Below are 14,073 nucleotides of genomic sequence, written 5' to 3' on the forward strand. Positions count from 1 at the left end.
ATATTGCTCCGTTGCTAGCGGTTTGGTGAAGATGTCAGCTAGTTGCTTCTTGCTTTCTACATGTTCAAAAGTAACGTCTCCTTTCTCTACATGATCTCGTAGAAAGTGATGCCTTATTTCAATGTGTTTGGTACGTGAATGTAAGACAGGATTTTTACTCAAGTTTATGGCGCTTGTGTTGTCGCACATGATAGGTATGTGATCAAGCTTAATACCAAAGTCAAGAAGTTGTTACTTGAGCCATAATATTTGTGCACAGCAGCTTCCAGCAGCTACATATTCTGCCTCAGCAGTGGATAATGCAACCGATACTTGTTTCTTACTATGCCAACTTATTAATGAGTTTGAGAATAGATGACACGTTCCACTAGTGCTTTTTCTATCGGATTTGCAGCCAGCAAAATCTGAATCGGAGAATCCTACCAAATGACACTCATTTCCTTTTGGATACCATAGGCCATATGTAGTAGTTCCACGTAAGTATCGCAGAATTCTTTTGACAGCTTTCAAGTGAGATTCTTTTGGACAAGATTGATATCTTGCACACATACACACACTAAACATGATGTCTGGTCTTGAGGCAGTAAGATACAATAGTGAACCTATCATACCTCGGTATAATTTCACGTCAACCTCTTTACCTTTCTCATCTTTGTCTAGATTTGTATTTGCTGCCATAGGTGTGTCAATTTCCTTTGCTTCACTCATTCCAAATCTTTTGAGCAGCTCCGTACAGTATTTAGTTTGATTCACAAACGTTCCATGACTGAGTTGCTTGATTTGTAGGCCAAGGAAGAAATTTAGCTCACCCATGAGACTCATCTCAAATTCACTCTGCATAAGCTTAGAAAAGTCTTTGACAAGTTTTGCATTAGTGGACCCAAATATAATATCATCTACATAAATTTGGACTAAGAGAATATCCTTATCTTTTCTTTTAATAAAGAGAGTGGTATCAACTTTACCTCTAGAGTACCCTTGACTAAGGAGAAATTTGCTCAAACGTTCGTACCAAGCCCGAGGGGCTTGTTTAAGACCGTATAGAGCACGTTTCAGCTTATAAACATGAGTTGGATACATGTAATTCTCAAAGCCGGGTGGCTGAGCAACATAGACTTCTTCATTTATATAGCCATTTAGAAAGGCACTCTTAACATCCATTTGGAATAGTTTGAAGTATTTAGAACAAGCATAAGCAAGTAAGAGGCGAATAGCTTCGAGACGTGCTACAGGAGCGTATGTCTCTTCATAATCAATACCTTCCTCTTGATTGTAACCTTGGGCAACTAATCTAGCTTTGTTTCTAGTAATAACACCGTTTTCATCAAGTTTGTTACGAAAAACCCATCTAGTGCCTATTACTTGATGATCTCCCGGATGAGGGACTAAGTCCCAAACATCATTCCGTTTAAATTGGTTTAATTCTTCTTGCATGGCCATTAGCCAATGCTCATCAAGTAATGCATCCTTAGCGTTTTTCGGCTCAACTTGTGAAACAAAAGCAAAATGATGGCAGAAGTTACTTATCTTTGAGCGTGTTGTAACGCCCCTTGAGATGTCTCCTATTATATTATCAATTGGATGGTCTTTCACGTTTGTCCAGGCCTTGGGAAGTTCTTCATTGTTTGAGATGCTTTCTTTTTCATTTTCATTGTGAGACTCATCTTTCTCTCTCTCAGCATCTTTCTTTACAATACTTTCATCCTCATCTTCCTTATCCTTGACAATGTCTTCAGTGGATGGGCCTGCATCATTAAATGAAAGACCCTTCTCGACATATTTTGCATAAGATTCATCAAAAGAAACGTGTACTGACTCTTCTACTATAAGTAATCTCTTATTATATATTCGATATGCTTTGCTAGATTGTGAGTAACCAAGGAATATGCCCTCATCAGCTTTAGCATCGAATTTGCCAAGATTATCCTTACCATTGTTCAAAACAAAACACTTGCAACCGAATACATGGAGATGAGATACATTTGGTTTTCTACCCTTTAGTAATTCATAGGGAGTTTTGTTCAGTATAGGACGTATTGTTATCCTATTCAAAACATAACATGCTGTACTAATCGCGTCAGCCCAGAAATACTTTGGTAGATTACCCTCATTCAGCATTGTTCTTGCCAGCTCCTCTAGAACACGATTTTTACGTTCAACTACTCCGTTTTGTTGAGGTGTTCTAGGAGCTGAAAAGTTATGCTCAATTCCATGTTTATCACAGTATTTTTCAAAAAGAATGTTTTCAAATTCTCCACCGTGATCACTTCGAATTGCAACTATTTTGTTGTTCATTTTGTTTTGACATAATCTTGCAAATTGAGTAAAGGCTGAAAAAGTTTGATCCTTACTAGGTAAAAAGATTGTCCAACAAAATCTCGAGTAATCATCGACAATGACAAAACCATAGGTGTTTCCACCTATGCTTTTAGTCCTTGAAGGGCCAAAGAGATCCATGTGAAGTAGTTCAAGAGGGCGTGATGTTGAAACCACGTTCTTTGATTTAAAAGAGATTTTTGTTTGCTTTCCCTTTTGACAAGCATCACATAGATGATCTTTTGAAAACTTCATTTTGGGTAAACCGATTACTAAATCTTTTGAGACAACTTTATTTAGTAAGTCAAAATTTATGTGGGCGAGACGTCTATGCCAAAGCCATGAGTCATCGCCTAGAGCAACTAGACATTTGGTACTAGACTTAGATACCTCATCCAAGTTTAGCATGTAGATGTTGTTTACTCTTAAGCCCTTAAACATAATGTCTCTTTTCTTAGTATGTTCTATTGTGCATCCAGAATTTGTAAACATTACTTTAAAATCTTTGTCGCACAATTGACTTATACTTAAAAGATTATGTTTAAGACCTTCTACTAGCAGCACATCAGTTATAGTAGTGGTAGAAGGGTTACCTACACTTCCTTTACCAAGTATGGCTCCCCGATTGTTATCTCCATAGGTGACATACCCCTTTTTCTTTGCTTGAAACTCAACGAAAAGAGATAGGTCTCCAGTCATGTGTCTTGAACATCCGCTATCAAGGAACCACAACCTTTCGGCAATGTCAAGACACTTTTCCTGCAAGATTAATTTAAAGAGGGAGGTCCCCAATTTTCATTGGGTCCTTGGTAGTGAGTACACAATTTGTTGCACTTAGGCAACCATTGAAATACTCCTTTAGGAACTAAAATTCTCCTAAATTTGCATTTTTCAATGGTATGTCCCTTTTTGCAACAATAATGACAGGTAATATGATGAGAATATGGAGTTTTGCTAGTTGATACTTTTGGTACAAAAGTGTATTTACTATATAAAGGAGTATACGATCTTTTGAACTTGTTTGGATCAACCGCAAAAGTCACTTTTGGTTGTAGAGCCTTGTCTAACTTGGCTTTTAGATCTCTCACTTCTTTTTGCCAAATGTGACATGTCTCACAACCAAACCATGATGTAGGATCTAATTCAACTTTGTCCTTTTGAATGTCTAGCATAGATTGTTTTAAAGCTTCCATATCCCTTTCGGTTTTCTCAACTTTTGATTCAAGATATGAAAATATTTTCTTATTTGAGGCCAAAAGTTTGAAAGCTTTAATTGCATCTCTATGTAATTCTTCAAAAGCAAGTTTTAGTTGAGAATGAGATACCTTATCTACGAGTTCAGGTTTAAGATGACTTACAGCTTTCTTTTTCTTGTTTTGATGAGCCATGAAACATAGGTTTGCTGATTCTTCTTCATCGCTTGACGAGCTTTCACTAGATGAATCACTTTCCCATGCTATGTAAGCTCTTTTAGATTTGTTATGACCTTTGCTTTGGTTCTTCTCCTTTTCTTTCTTAAGGTATGGACAATCCGGTTTGTAGTGACCGGCTTTCCCACAATTGAAGCAAAGACCTTTGATCTTTCCTTTGTTGTCGTCATCTGGTTTGAACATGTTTGATTGCTTTCTATAGTTGATCAATCCTTTGTCGGAATGTTTTGCTCCATTTTTCTTTAGATATTTGTTGTATCTTCGCACAAACAGTCCCATTTCCTCATCATCGGAGTCTTCGTCATCACTTGTGTCACTATCCTTTGGCTCTCGTTTTGAGGTCTTGGAGCTCGAAGCTTTTAGAGCTATTGACTTCTTCTCTACCTCTTTCTCCATGTTCTTTTCTTTCTTTGTCCTCTTCTCATGCATGTCAAGGCATTTAAGATGCTGTTCATGTTCCTCTAGTTTACCAAAAAGAGTGGTAATGTCTAAAGTGTTGAGATCATTTGCTTCCTTAATTGCTGTAACTTTGGGCTGCCATTCCCTGTTCAAACACCTTAAGATTTTGTTAGTAGCAACTGCATTGGAAACAGGTCTATCAAGAGAATTTAATCGATTTTTCAGGTGAACGAATCTTTTCTGCATGCTTTCGATGGTTTCACCATCTTCCATGTGGAAAAGTTCGAACTCTTGAGTTAACGTATTGATCCTAGCTAGTTTGACATCATCCGTTCCCTCGTGGGCAACTTGCAATGTGTCCCACATAGCTTTAGCTGATCTACAATGGGAAACGCGATAGTATTCATCAACTCCTAGAGCTGAGATTAGAATGTTTCTCGCTTTCCAATCGTATGCATATTTCTTTTCATCTTCAGCATTCCAAGTATCTTCTGGTTTTGGAACTACTGCACCAGCTGCATTTGTCATAGTGATCTGAAATGGACCATTGACAATAGCTGTCCAGATGTTCCTATCAATTGCATTGATATGGACACACATACAATCCTTCCAATAGCCGTAGTTTTCTCCGTTGAAAACTGGAGCTCTATTATGAGCCCCTTTAGGTCCAGAAGCCATCTTTCCAATAAGTGTTTCACGTAGCACGGAATAAACCAGAGCTCTTGATGCCACTTGTTAGACGCTGGCCTATAGATCTAGAGGGGGGGTGAATAGATCTCACTAAGTTTTTACAGATTTTTCTACAGACTTGAGCGAAAGCGGTTCTAAATCGACTTGCGTCTATTCTGGACCGCTATTGCAAAGGTCGTATGTGTTTCAAAACCAAATAGTAAGTGGAATTGATGGTGAAGTAATATGATAGCTAACCAATACGTTTAACAACTGAAATCCAATTAACTTCTAGATTGACAACTTTGATTTGCAATGCAGTAAGATTGGATTAAGCAAAAACACAAACACTTGGTGATAGGTTCAAATTGATAGTGATTCAAGTTGTGGTGAATTGTGATGTTTGTGCAGAATTTTAATTCACAATTTTAACACTTGAATTGTTGATCAATTTTGCACTTATAACCAATTATGAACAGAAAGTAAAAGAGAAAGTAAAAGCGACAAGAACACGATATTTGTTTAGGCAGTTCGTCGATCGTCCTCGCTACGACTACGTCTGCCCCCAATTCCAAATTGAAATTGGGTAATCTTTCATTAATGTTGAAAGTAGTATATACAAAGAAGATAACAAAGCGATAAACGATAAACCAATTATGTCGATCCTTTGAATCTTCTTCCCCCTTAATCTTGAGCCAGATCAAGGTTATCCAAGAGCTTCACTTTGATTCCCTTCTGCAGTGTCTTGATTCCTTGAACTCCCCGTTCCTCAATCGTTACACTCAGCCGAATCCTCAATGAACGCCTCTTGATAAAAACCCCCAAGAACCACCCGTCGTGGAGGACAAAACCCGCAGATTTTATTCACCAACAAACCCCACAAACCTTCACCCACTAGGAATCTTCAATTCCGTTCCATGGACGTTATCGAACTCATCACTAACCCGCAACGCAAGAATGATTATGTGTAATTGTGTTGGAGATGATGAAGAACGAAGATGAGAAGCGTTTGTGTATCTTTCAGTCGTTGGTGTTGCTTGAATAATTACCCTTGCACAATATATATGATTGCATAACAGTTAGAACCAAGAAAAACTGATTTTTGAACTTTCTTGATCAGTTAGGTCGACCACTTGTAGTGCTTAGGTCGACCTAACAGAGCTTGCAGAATTTTTCTCTCAGTTAGGTCGACCTGTTGAAGGAGTAGGTCGACCAGAATCCTCTTCTGATGCATTCTGGGGACATTTTCACAGATTAGGTCGACCTAGTTGCCATGTAGGTCGACCTAGCAGACTGATGTGAAGATTTCTTCATTTTGAGTCGACCTAAATGGTCTGTGAGTCGACCTAGCAGAGGTATATGGATTTTCCTTCATTTTAGGTCGACCTAGGTTGACAGTAGGTCGACCTAACTGCTGATTTTCTGCATTTTTCATGTCCCGCTTGTGTTAAGTCGACTTATATGTATAGTGGATCACCTTGTGCTTTCATGAGTGATCAAATGCTTTGCTTTTCTGATTCCTCCTTGTTGTTTGAATGCTCATTTGAGTTTGCCATAAATCAAAAACCTCTTTGAGTGTAATCTTGTATTCACATGGAAGGCTCGGAACTTGTGCAGGTTTGAAGACAAATCCTTACATTGGAAAACTTGCTTTACTCATATTAGTGCAGTTTTTAAGATGGTAGGAAATAACACAAAAAAAGCTTCCTCCTCCTCCATGAGTAACTTCTCCTTCTTAAAAAGGTTTGATACTAATATTAATCCTTCGCATTCTATTCGTTTGATGGATGTCCTTTGGTCGCCTTCGCCGGTGGGATGGATAAAAGGCAATGTGGATGGGTTAGCTACGGGCTCCCCTTTGATTAGCTATTATGGGGGTATTTTTAGAGATCACAAAGGTGATCACCATGGAAGCTTATGTGATTTCTTAGGTGAAGGAAGTGCGGAGTTTGTGGAATTTTGCGTTGTTATGTTGGCTATAAACTTTGGTTGGAATAAACTTTGGTTGGAATCTGATTGTATGCTTGTAATTAATGTTTTTTCTAACACTAACCTTGTGCCTTGGAATAAAAAGTCTCGTTGGCTTAGATGTCTATCTTACACGATTACTATTGATTTCATGATCTCCCATATTTACAGAGAAGGCAATTTTTGTGCAGATTTCTTGGCTAGTTTAGGCCTTAGATCTAGAGTTTTTTCTTGGTTTCCTCATGTTATTAATAACAATGTTAGGGACTTCTTGCTTGACAAGGAGGGTACCCCTTAGGGTTAGACTTCTTCGTTAATGAGTTTTGGTATGATCCCCTTGTGATCTTGTAATTCCTTTTTTTTGTGTTTTTATTGAATTTCTTTTGGTTTAAAAAAAAAAAAGATCATGTAAAATAACTGAAATCTAGACTCAAAGTAAAAAAGAAAAGAAGTAAAGTCTTCTTAATATTAAAAATAAAAAAGAAACAAATTAAAGTAAAATATACGACACAATGATTTCTATGGTGAGGGTGTAAGTAAATCCCTCACCAGTAAGACCATTATAGACATAAAGTAAGAGCCGATGGATTAAGAATAGATATATAATTTGAATGGGTAGTACCACATTGAATTACATTTACACCATTATCGTTTTTTCTTTCTTAACAAAATGCATTTTCTGTCTTAACACCAAAAAAAAAAATGCATTTTCTGTCTTTAATACAATCACTACGACCCTTTTCTCTTTTGTTTCTTCACCATCTCCAATTCTTCTGACAAAAAATCTTAATGATAAGTGTTTCTTCAATGCCTCAACCCTAACTTTAAAAAAAAATTAAACTATAAAAAATTTAAAATTTAAACAAATCTATATCAACTTGTTATCACATGAAACTATTATATAAAAAAACTTATCGAAGAGAACAAGGAGGGTCAAATCAGTTAGCAGTTGTAAATCAGAAATGCAAACTCCTTAACACTGTCGCCGCTGCCTTGGTATCAATTTCCATCTTAACACCGCCGCCACCTTAGTATCTATCATTGTTGGAACGCTGCTGCAAAAACCCAAACCAATCTCAACAGGTTTGTATTTGCATTTTATAATGTTTATCTTTCTCCCACGGATACACAAACGTGTCATAAAAATACAATTCCTCTTCGCTCTTATATAGAGCTCTTAGCTCCACAAATTCCGGTATCTTCTCCACAAACTATTCTTGATTTTTTCTCCGATTATCGTCATCAGAATCGGACCCGTATGTTATATTCCTCTGTTTGTCGTAGTATTTTCTCTTGGATTTGTCCAGTTCAGACGAACCGGGTTTGGTGGTGAGTTTATCGTCGGCCCATTCATGAAACGATGATGAGCCGGTTGGTTTTGGTTTGGTTCGAGGGAGTTTGGGGATTTGGCGGTTCGACGGTGGGGGTTGGGTTTGGGAGGTCGGGGCGGTTTATGAGAATTCTAAATGTTTAGTTTTATGATTTTGAATTTAACTTAATTTTGTGTTTGAATTTGAAAATTGAATTGATATTTTTTTAGGGTTTTGAACAACCAGTTTCTTCGAATAGCTGATGAAGATTTACAAAAATTGTTACAAAAATTGTTCATAAGTTTGATGATTTTTCTTTAACCAGGAAACGAAAATATAGAGACCAACCCAATACTAAAGTTAAACAACTCAAGAAAAATAAGTGATTTTTTCTTTTAGGAAATTGATTTTAGGTGTAGTTTATAATCTGAAGTTATTTACATCAATGTTGATATAAAGTATGGCTTACTTAATTGGGTTAAATACGTTATTGGTCTCTATAAATGTGTGACCCTGCATTTTTAATTTTTATAAAATTTTCCTTCAACGAATGATTCTTTTAAAAATTTTATGCATGTAATTTCAGTCTCTGCTGTCAAAGCAATGTATATTTTACAATGATTATTTTGCAGACAAGTTCATCATGTTTTAAAAAGTTCCTGAAAAAAAAAACTCAAAATTTAATTTTTTAAGTTGAGATTTTTATTACTTTTATCATTATTTTTTGAAATTTGAAAAATTCAAATTTAATTCTTCTCGTTTTAAAAAATTCTAAAATTTGATAAATAAATATTTTAGAGTATTCTAAACATATATAAAAAAAATTATCCAAAAATTTAAAAATTAAAGGGTAATTAAACACTTTTTAAAATTTTAGAAAATAGTATGGACCGAAATTGTATGCATAAAAATTTTAGAAGGACCATTCATTGAAGGAAAATGTTATAGTGACTAAAAATGCAGATCGGATATTTATATGGACTAAAAATGTATTTAACCCTATTTAATTTGAGTATTGATAATAAGAATTTCATGAAGTTTCACAATGATTATATAATAACCTTGATCTTTTCTTGTGCAAGCAATAACATAAAATAAAAGTAATATATCTAATACATAACGAGGCCAAAACTCATTTTGAGTTTCTGAGTCTTTGTCTTACTCCTTTTTAGAAATTGCTATACTGTGTTATGTTTTTTTTGTAAGCAAGTTTCATTGAAAAAGAGAATAGAAATTCTCAAACTCGGTTACAAAAGAGATCCGATAAAACAAATCGGAAGGGGAAAAATTACACACCAAGTGAAACCTAAGAGATATAAAACAAATGATTTTTACAAAACTTATAAAAGTTACAATTGGTATGTGTAATATTTCCTATAAGTGACCACCTCCAAACCATGTGTTTAATGTTACCAACCACTTCCATAATATCCCAACCTTCCTCTTTAAAAATAATGTCATTCCTAAGAATCCACAAGCTCCAAACAATAGCCAACCAAATGCTTCCTTCTTTACCTTTTCTAACTCCCTTACTTTTACAAAAAGAACACCACTTAACAAAACTCTCCAAGAAGCTACCTCCTTTATAATCCACAAACTCAATCTAATCCGCTACTTCCTTCCAAATTAAACCGGTAACATGACAAAACAACAAAGAGTGGGACGAAGATTCCGGAGAAGAACTACAAAAAACACAAGAAACATCGGAATTACTATTAAAGATACCACGATGAGAAAGCAAGTCTCTAGTAGGAAGCCTCTCAATAAAATATCTCCACCCAAAAGCTTTAATGTTGTGAGGGACTAACATCTTCCAAATTTCAACTAAAGCCTTGTCATTAACGTTATCCGGTCCAAGAGGAATATACGGTAAACTAAGAAAAAGATAACAATCTTTCACCGAAAAAACTTGCCCCTCCCCCTCCTTCCAAATAACTTTATCTTTTTCTTCCACATTAGGAGAAACCACTTGAAGAAGATTCCGAAGAGAAGATATATCATCTAAAGAAAAGCTAGAATTGATATTAGGAATACCAAAATCTCCCCATTCCCACACACCCGAAAACCACCCACCCATACTTCCTACCGAAGCATTCTTCAAAAGAGACAAGGAGAAGAGATGAGGATAAACGTCCCTCAATCTACCGCAAGGCAACCAAGAGGCGGACCAAAAAGAAGTTGCATACCCATTACCAATATTAAAAGAAGCTTTGTTAGCAAAAACATCTTTTGAGTCCTCTTGAATTAAAGAGATGATATCCTTCCACCGAAACGATTTAGAATACTTAAAATTGCCTCCTTTTTCCCCGTGAAAGGCTATAAGATTAATGTCTCCATACCGAGCCTTCAAAGTAAGATACCACAAAGCATTTTCTTCCGATAAAATCCTCCACCGCCACTTATTAAGGAGCGCCAAATTAAACTCCCCCATCCTTCTTAATCCAAGACCCCCTTTTTCTATCGGAAGGCATAGAACCTTCCAACTCACCCAATGGATCTTTCTAATCTCCTTCGCTCCACCCCAAAGAAAGTTACTTTAAATCCTAGTAATTTCCTTAATAATTTTGACCGGAGCTTTGTAAAAAGATAAAGCAAATATCGCTAAGCTACTTAGAACGGATTTGAGAAGAGTAATCCTACCTCCAAAACTAAGCCACCTCTCCTTCCAAGAAGATAATCTTTTCTTTATTTTAGGCACAAGGCTACTCCACGTAGTAATCCTCCTAGGATTAGATCCTATAGGAATACCAAGAAAAAAGAAGTCTTTGTCCTCCACCCTACAAGAAAGAAAAGAAGAAGCAACTTCCAAGAAGTTAAGATTTACATTAAAACCAATAATTTTGTTTTTGAGATAGTTTATTCCAAGACCCGAAACAAGTTCAAAACCCCTTAACACCGCTTTAATAGCCCGAGTATGATTCCAACTTCCATCACCTACCAACAAAGTATCATCCGCAAATTGAAGGATATCGATATTACACTTCCCGTTAATATTAAAACACATAAAATCACCATTTTCCACCGCTTTATTAACTAACCCCTTAAGGCCTTCCGCTACAATCACAAAAATAAAAGAAGAGAGAGGATCTCCTTGTCTTAAACCCCTCTCCACCACAAACTCCTTAGTAGGACTACCATTTACCAACACCGACATATCACTTGTGAAAACTAAAGCCTCCATCCACCGCAACCAAAGAGAACCAAACCCCATCCTTCTAAGCATATATCTAAGAAAATTCCAGTTTACTTTATCATAAGCCTTTTCGAAGTCAACTTTAAAAAGAAGACAATGTTTACCTTCCTTTTGAGCGAAATCCACCACTTCATTAGCCACCAAAACACCGTCAAGAAGTTGCCTACCCGGAACAAAAGCACTTTGACAATTAGAGATAATTGGACCTAACACCTTCTTCAACCTACAAGCCAAAAGTTTAGACAAAGCTTTGTAAATACACCCAACTAAACAAATTGGCCTATAGTCCTCCAATCCTAAAGGATTAGAAACTTTAGGGACCAAAGTCAAAAAAGAAGAAATAATGGATTTGGAAAGATGAGCCCCTCTAAATAAATCCTCAAAGCACTTCACCAAATCTTCTTTTAAGAAAAACGGACCCGGACTCTTCGAACCATCACAACTCCAAACCGCCTCTCGAGTCTCCTCCTCCGAGAAAGGCTCCTCGAGAAAACCTCTCTCCACCGAGCCCAAACCCTTGAAAACAATCCCATCCAACACCGGCCTCGACACTTCCGGTTTGAAAAACTTTACTTGAAAGAATTTACGAACTTCTTCCCTCACCTCTTCCACTGATTCCAACAAGCCACTACTATAAATGATAGGCCCAATATGATTCCTCCTCCTCCTCTCTTTCATAACACTATGGAAATACCTACTATTGGAATCACCTTCGTTAAGCCACCTTAACCTAGATTTTTGAATAAGCATATTTTCCTTAATCTTTAAATTCAACCAAAACGAACTACTAGCCTTCTTGATATTAACCGCATCAATATTCTCCACTACTTCAACTTCATCCGACCCCTCATTCATTATCCTAACCTCCTCTTCAATATCCAAGTCTATCTTACCAAAGACCATTTAATTCCACCAATGAAGTCTTCCTTTAAGAATCCGAAGTTTCTCCTTAAGAATGAAATCCCCCCACCCCTCCACTTTAATTTCTTTCCACTCCTTCTCCACAAAAGGAAGAAACTCCTTATTCGAGAACCACTCCTTATTGCAACAAAAAGTTTTCGGACCCCAATTAGCACGATCTATCACCAACCAAAGAGGGCAATGATCCGATATGTCTCTCATACCAATAAATTGACCCACCACACCCCAATCTCTAATAATATTATCCGCCACCAAAAATCTATTAATTCTACTCTTAGATTTGCCATCTCCACTAAACCAAGAGAACTTCTTTCCTTTAGAAGGCACATCCACGAGGCCGCTATCAACTATAAAAGAAGAGAACTCCCTCCATTCGGAATTGCTACCCACCATGGACCTCCCAAATCTTTCCTCTCTATTTTTTACCGCATTGAAATCCCCTTCTATCAACCATTCTCCGTCCACATATTTATTCTTTAGCCTCAAAAGCTCCCGCCAAAGGACTCTCTTAGCACTCAAAGAACAAGGAGAATAAACATTAAACAAATAATAAACCGATTCATGCCACATTAATTTAATTCCCAAAAAACCCACACCATGAAAGCTACAAAGAACCTTCACACTACTATCTTTCCAAAGAATAAGTAAACCACCCGACAAATCATTAGAGCTTGAGAAGGAAAAACCAATGTCTTCTAACCTCCAAAAACTCCTAGCCAAAGCATCCGATACCGAGATCATCTTCGTTTCTTGAATAATAAAAACATCCGCCGACCCCTGTTAGAACAAGATTTGTTCTTATCAATTATCTTAGTTTTGATGATAACAATAATATGAATTTTGCTTAAGATAATATGGTACTCTAATCCAATGCAATTTCCCTTTCAGGAAATATATAAAGAGTACGCATAATTCAGCGCTCAGAAGTTGTGTCTCAAATGGTTCAGCATGCAACATCAGAACATGGTCTGGCAAGACATCAGAAGATGGTCGAAGCAGAATCAGAACATGGGTCTATGGAAGCATCAGAAGAACATGAGATCAGAAGCACTGAAGATCAGAAGATGGTATCACGCTCAGAAGCACTTCAAGGTCAGAAGATCAGAAGATGCTATGCACCAAGCTGTTTGACTCTGATGATATTCAAACGTCGTATTCACAAACATCAGATCAGAAGGAAGTACACGTGGCAGACTACGCTGACTGACAAAAGGAACGTTAAAGCTACTAAAGGCTACGTCAGTAGACACAGCGTGAACAAGGCTCGAGGTAGTTGACAAAAGCGTATAACATTAAATGCGATGCTGTACGGAACACGCAAAGCATTAAATGCATTCAACGGTCATCTTCTCAACGCCTATAAATATGAAGTTCTGATGAGAAGCAAGGTTAACGATTCTGCACCAAAACAACTTATATCAAACTTGCTGAAACGCTGTTCAAATCAAAACTCAGAATCTTCATCTTCATCAAAGCTCACTACATTGCTGTTGTAATATTTTAGTGAGATTAAGCTTAAACGATTAAGAGAAATATCACAGTTGTGATTATCGCTTTTAAGAAGCATTTGTAAACTCTTGAATAGATTACATTAAGTTGTAAGGAACTAGAGTGATCGTGTGATCAGTATACTCTAGGAAGTCTTGGCAGTTGGCTGAGCAGAAAGTCTTAGGAGTGAACTAAGCCTAGAGTGATCGTGTTGATCAGTAGACTCTAGAAAAGTCTTAGGAGTGAACTAAGCAGTTGTTCCTGGAGTGATCAAGTTGTGATCAGAAGACTCTGGAAGACTTAGTTGCGGACTAAGTGGAAAACCATTGTAATCCGTGCGATTAGTGGATTAAATCCTCAGTTGAGGTAAATCATCTCT

At 36.9% G+C, this 14,073-nt stretch overlaps 1 protein-coding gene across 1 annotated transcript; it reads right to left on the reverse strand.

Moving 5' to 3' along the window:
- Window positions 1-12,188: 12,188 nt before the first annotated feature.
- LOC131613775 (uncharacterized) lies at window positions 12,189-12,947 on the reverse strand. Its single transcript, XM_058885417.1, has one exon. It carries the CDS (start codon window positions 12,945-12,947, stop codon window positions 12,189-12,191), a length of 759 nt encoding a protein of 252 aa, XP_058741400.1.
- Between the last annotated feature and the right edge of the window lie 1,126 nt (window positions 12,948-14,073).

Source organism: Vicia villosa, linkage group LG6 (assembly GCF_029867415.1).
Source record: "Vicia villosa cultivar HV-30 ecotype Madison, WI linkage group LG6, Vvil1.0, whole genome shotgun sequence".
In the NCBI taxonomy this organism is placed as follows: Eukaryota; Viridiplantae; Streptophyta; class Magnoliopsida; order Fabales; family Fabaceae; genus Vicia; species Vicia villosa.

Bases quoted from the DNA above. Each gene is read 5' to 3' on its own strand.
- LOC131613775 (XM_058885417.1), bottom strand. From the start codon at position 12,947: ATGATCTCGGTATCGGATGCTTTGGCTAGGAGTTTTTGGAGGTTAGAA.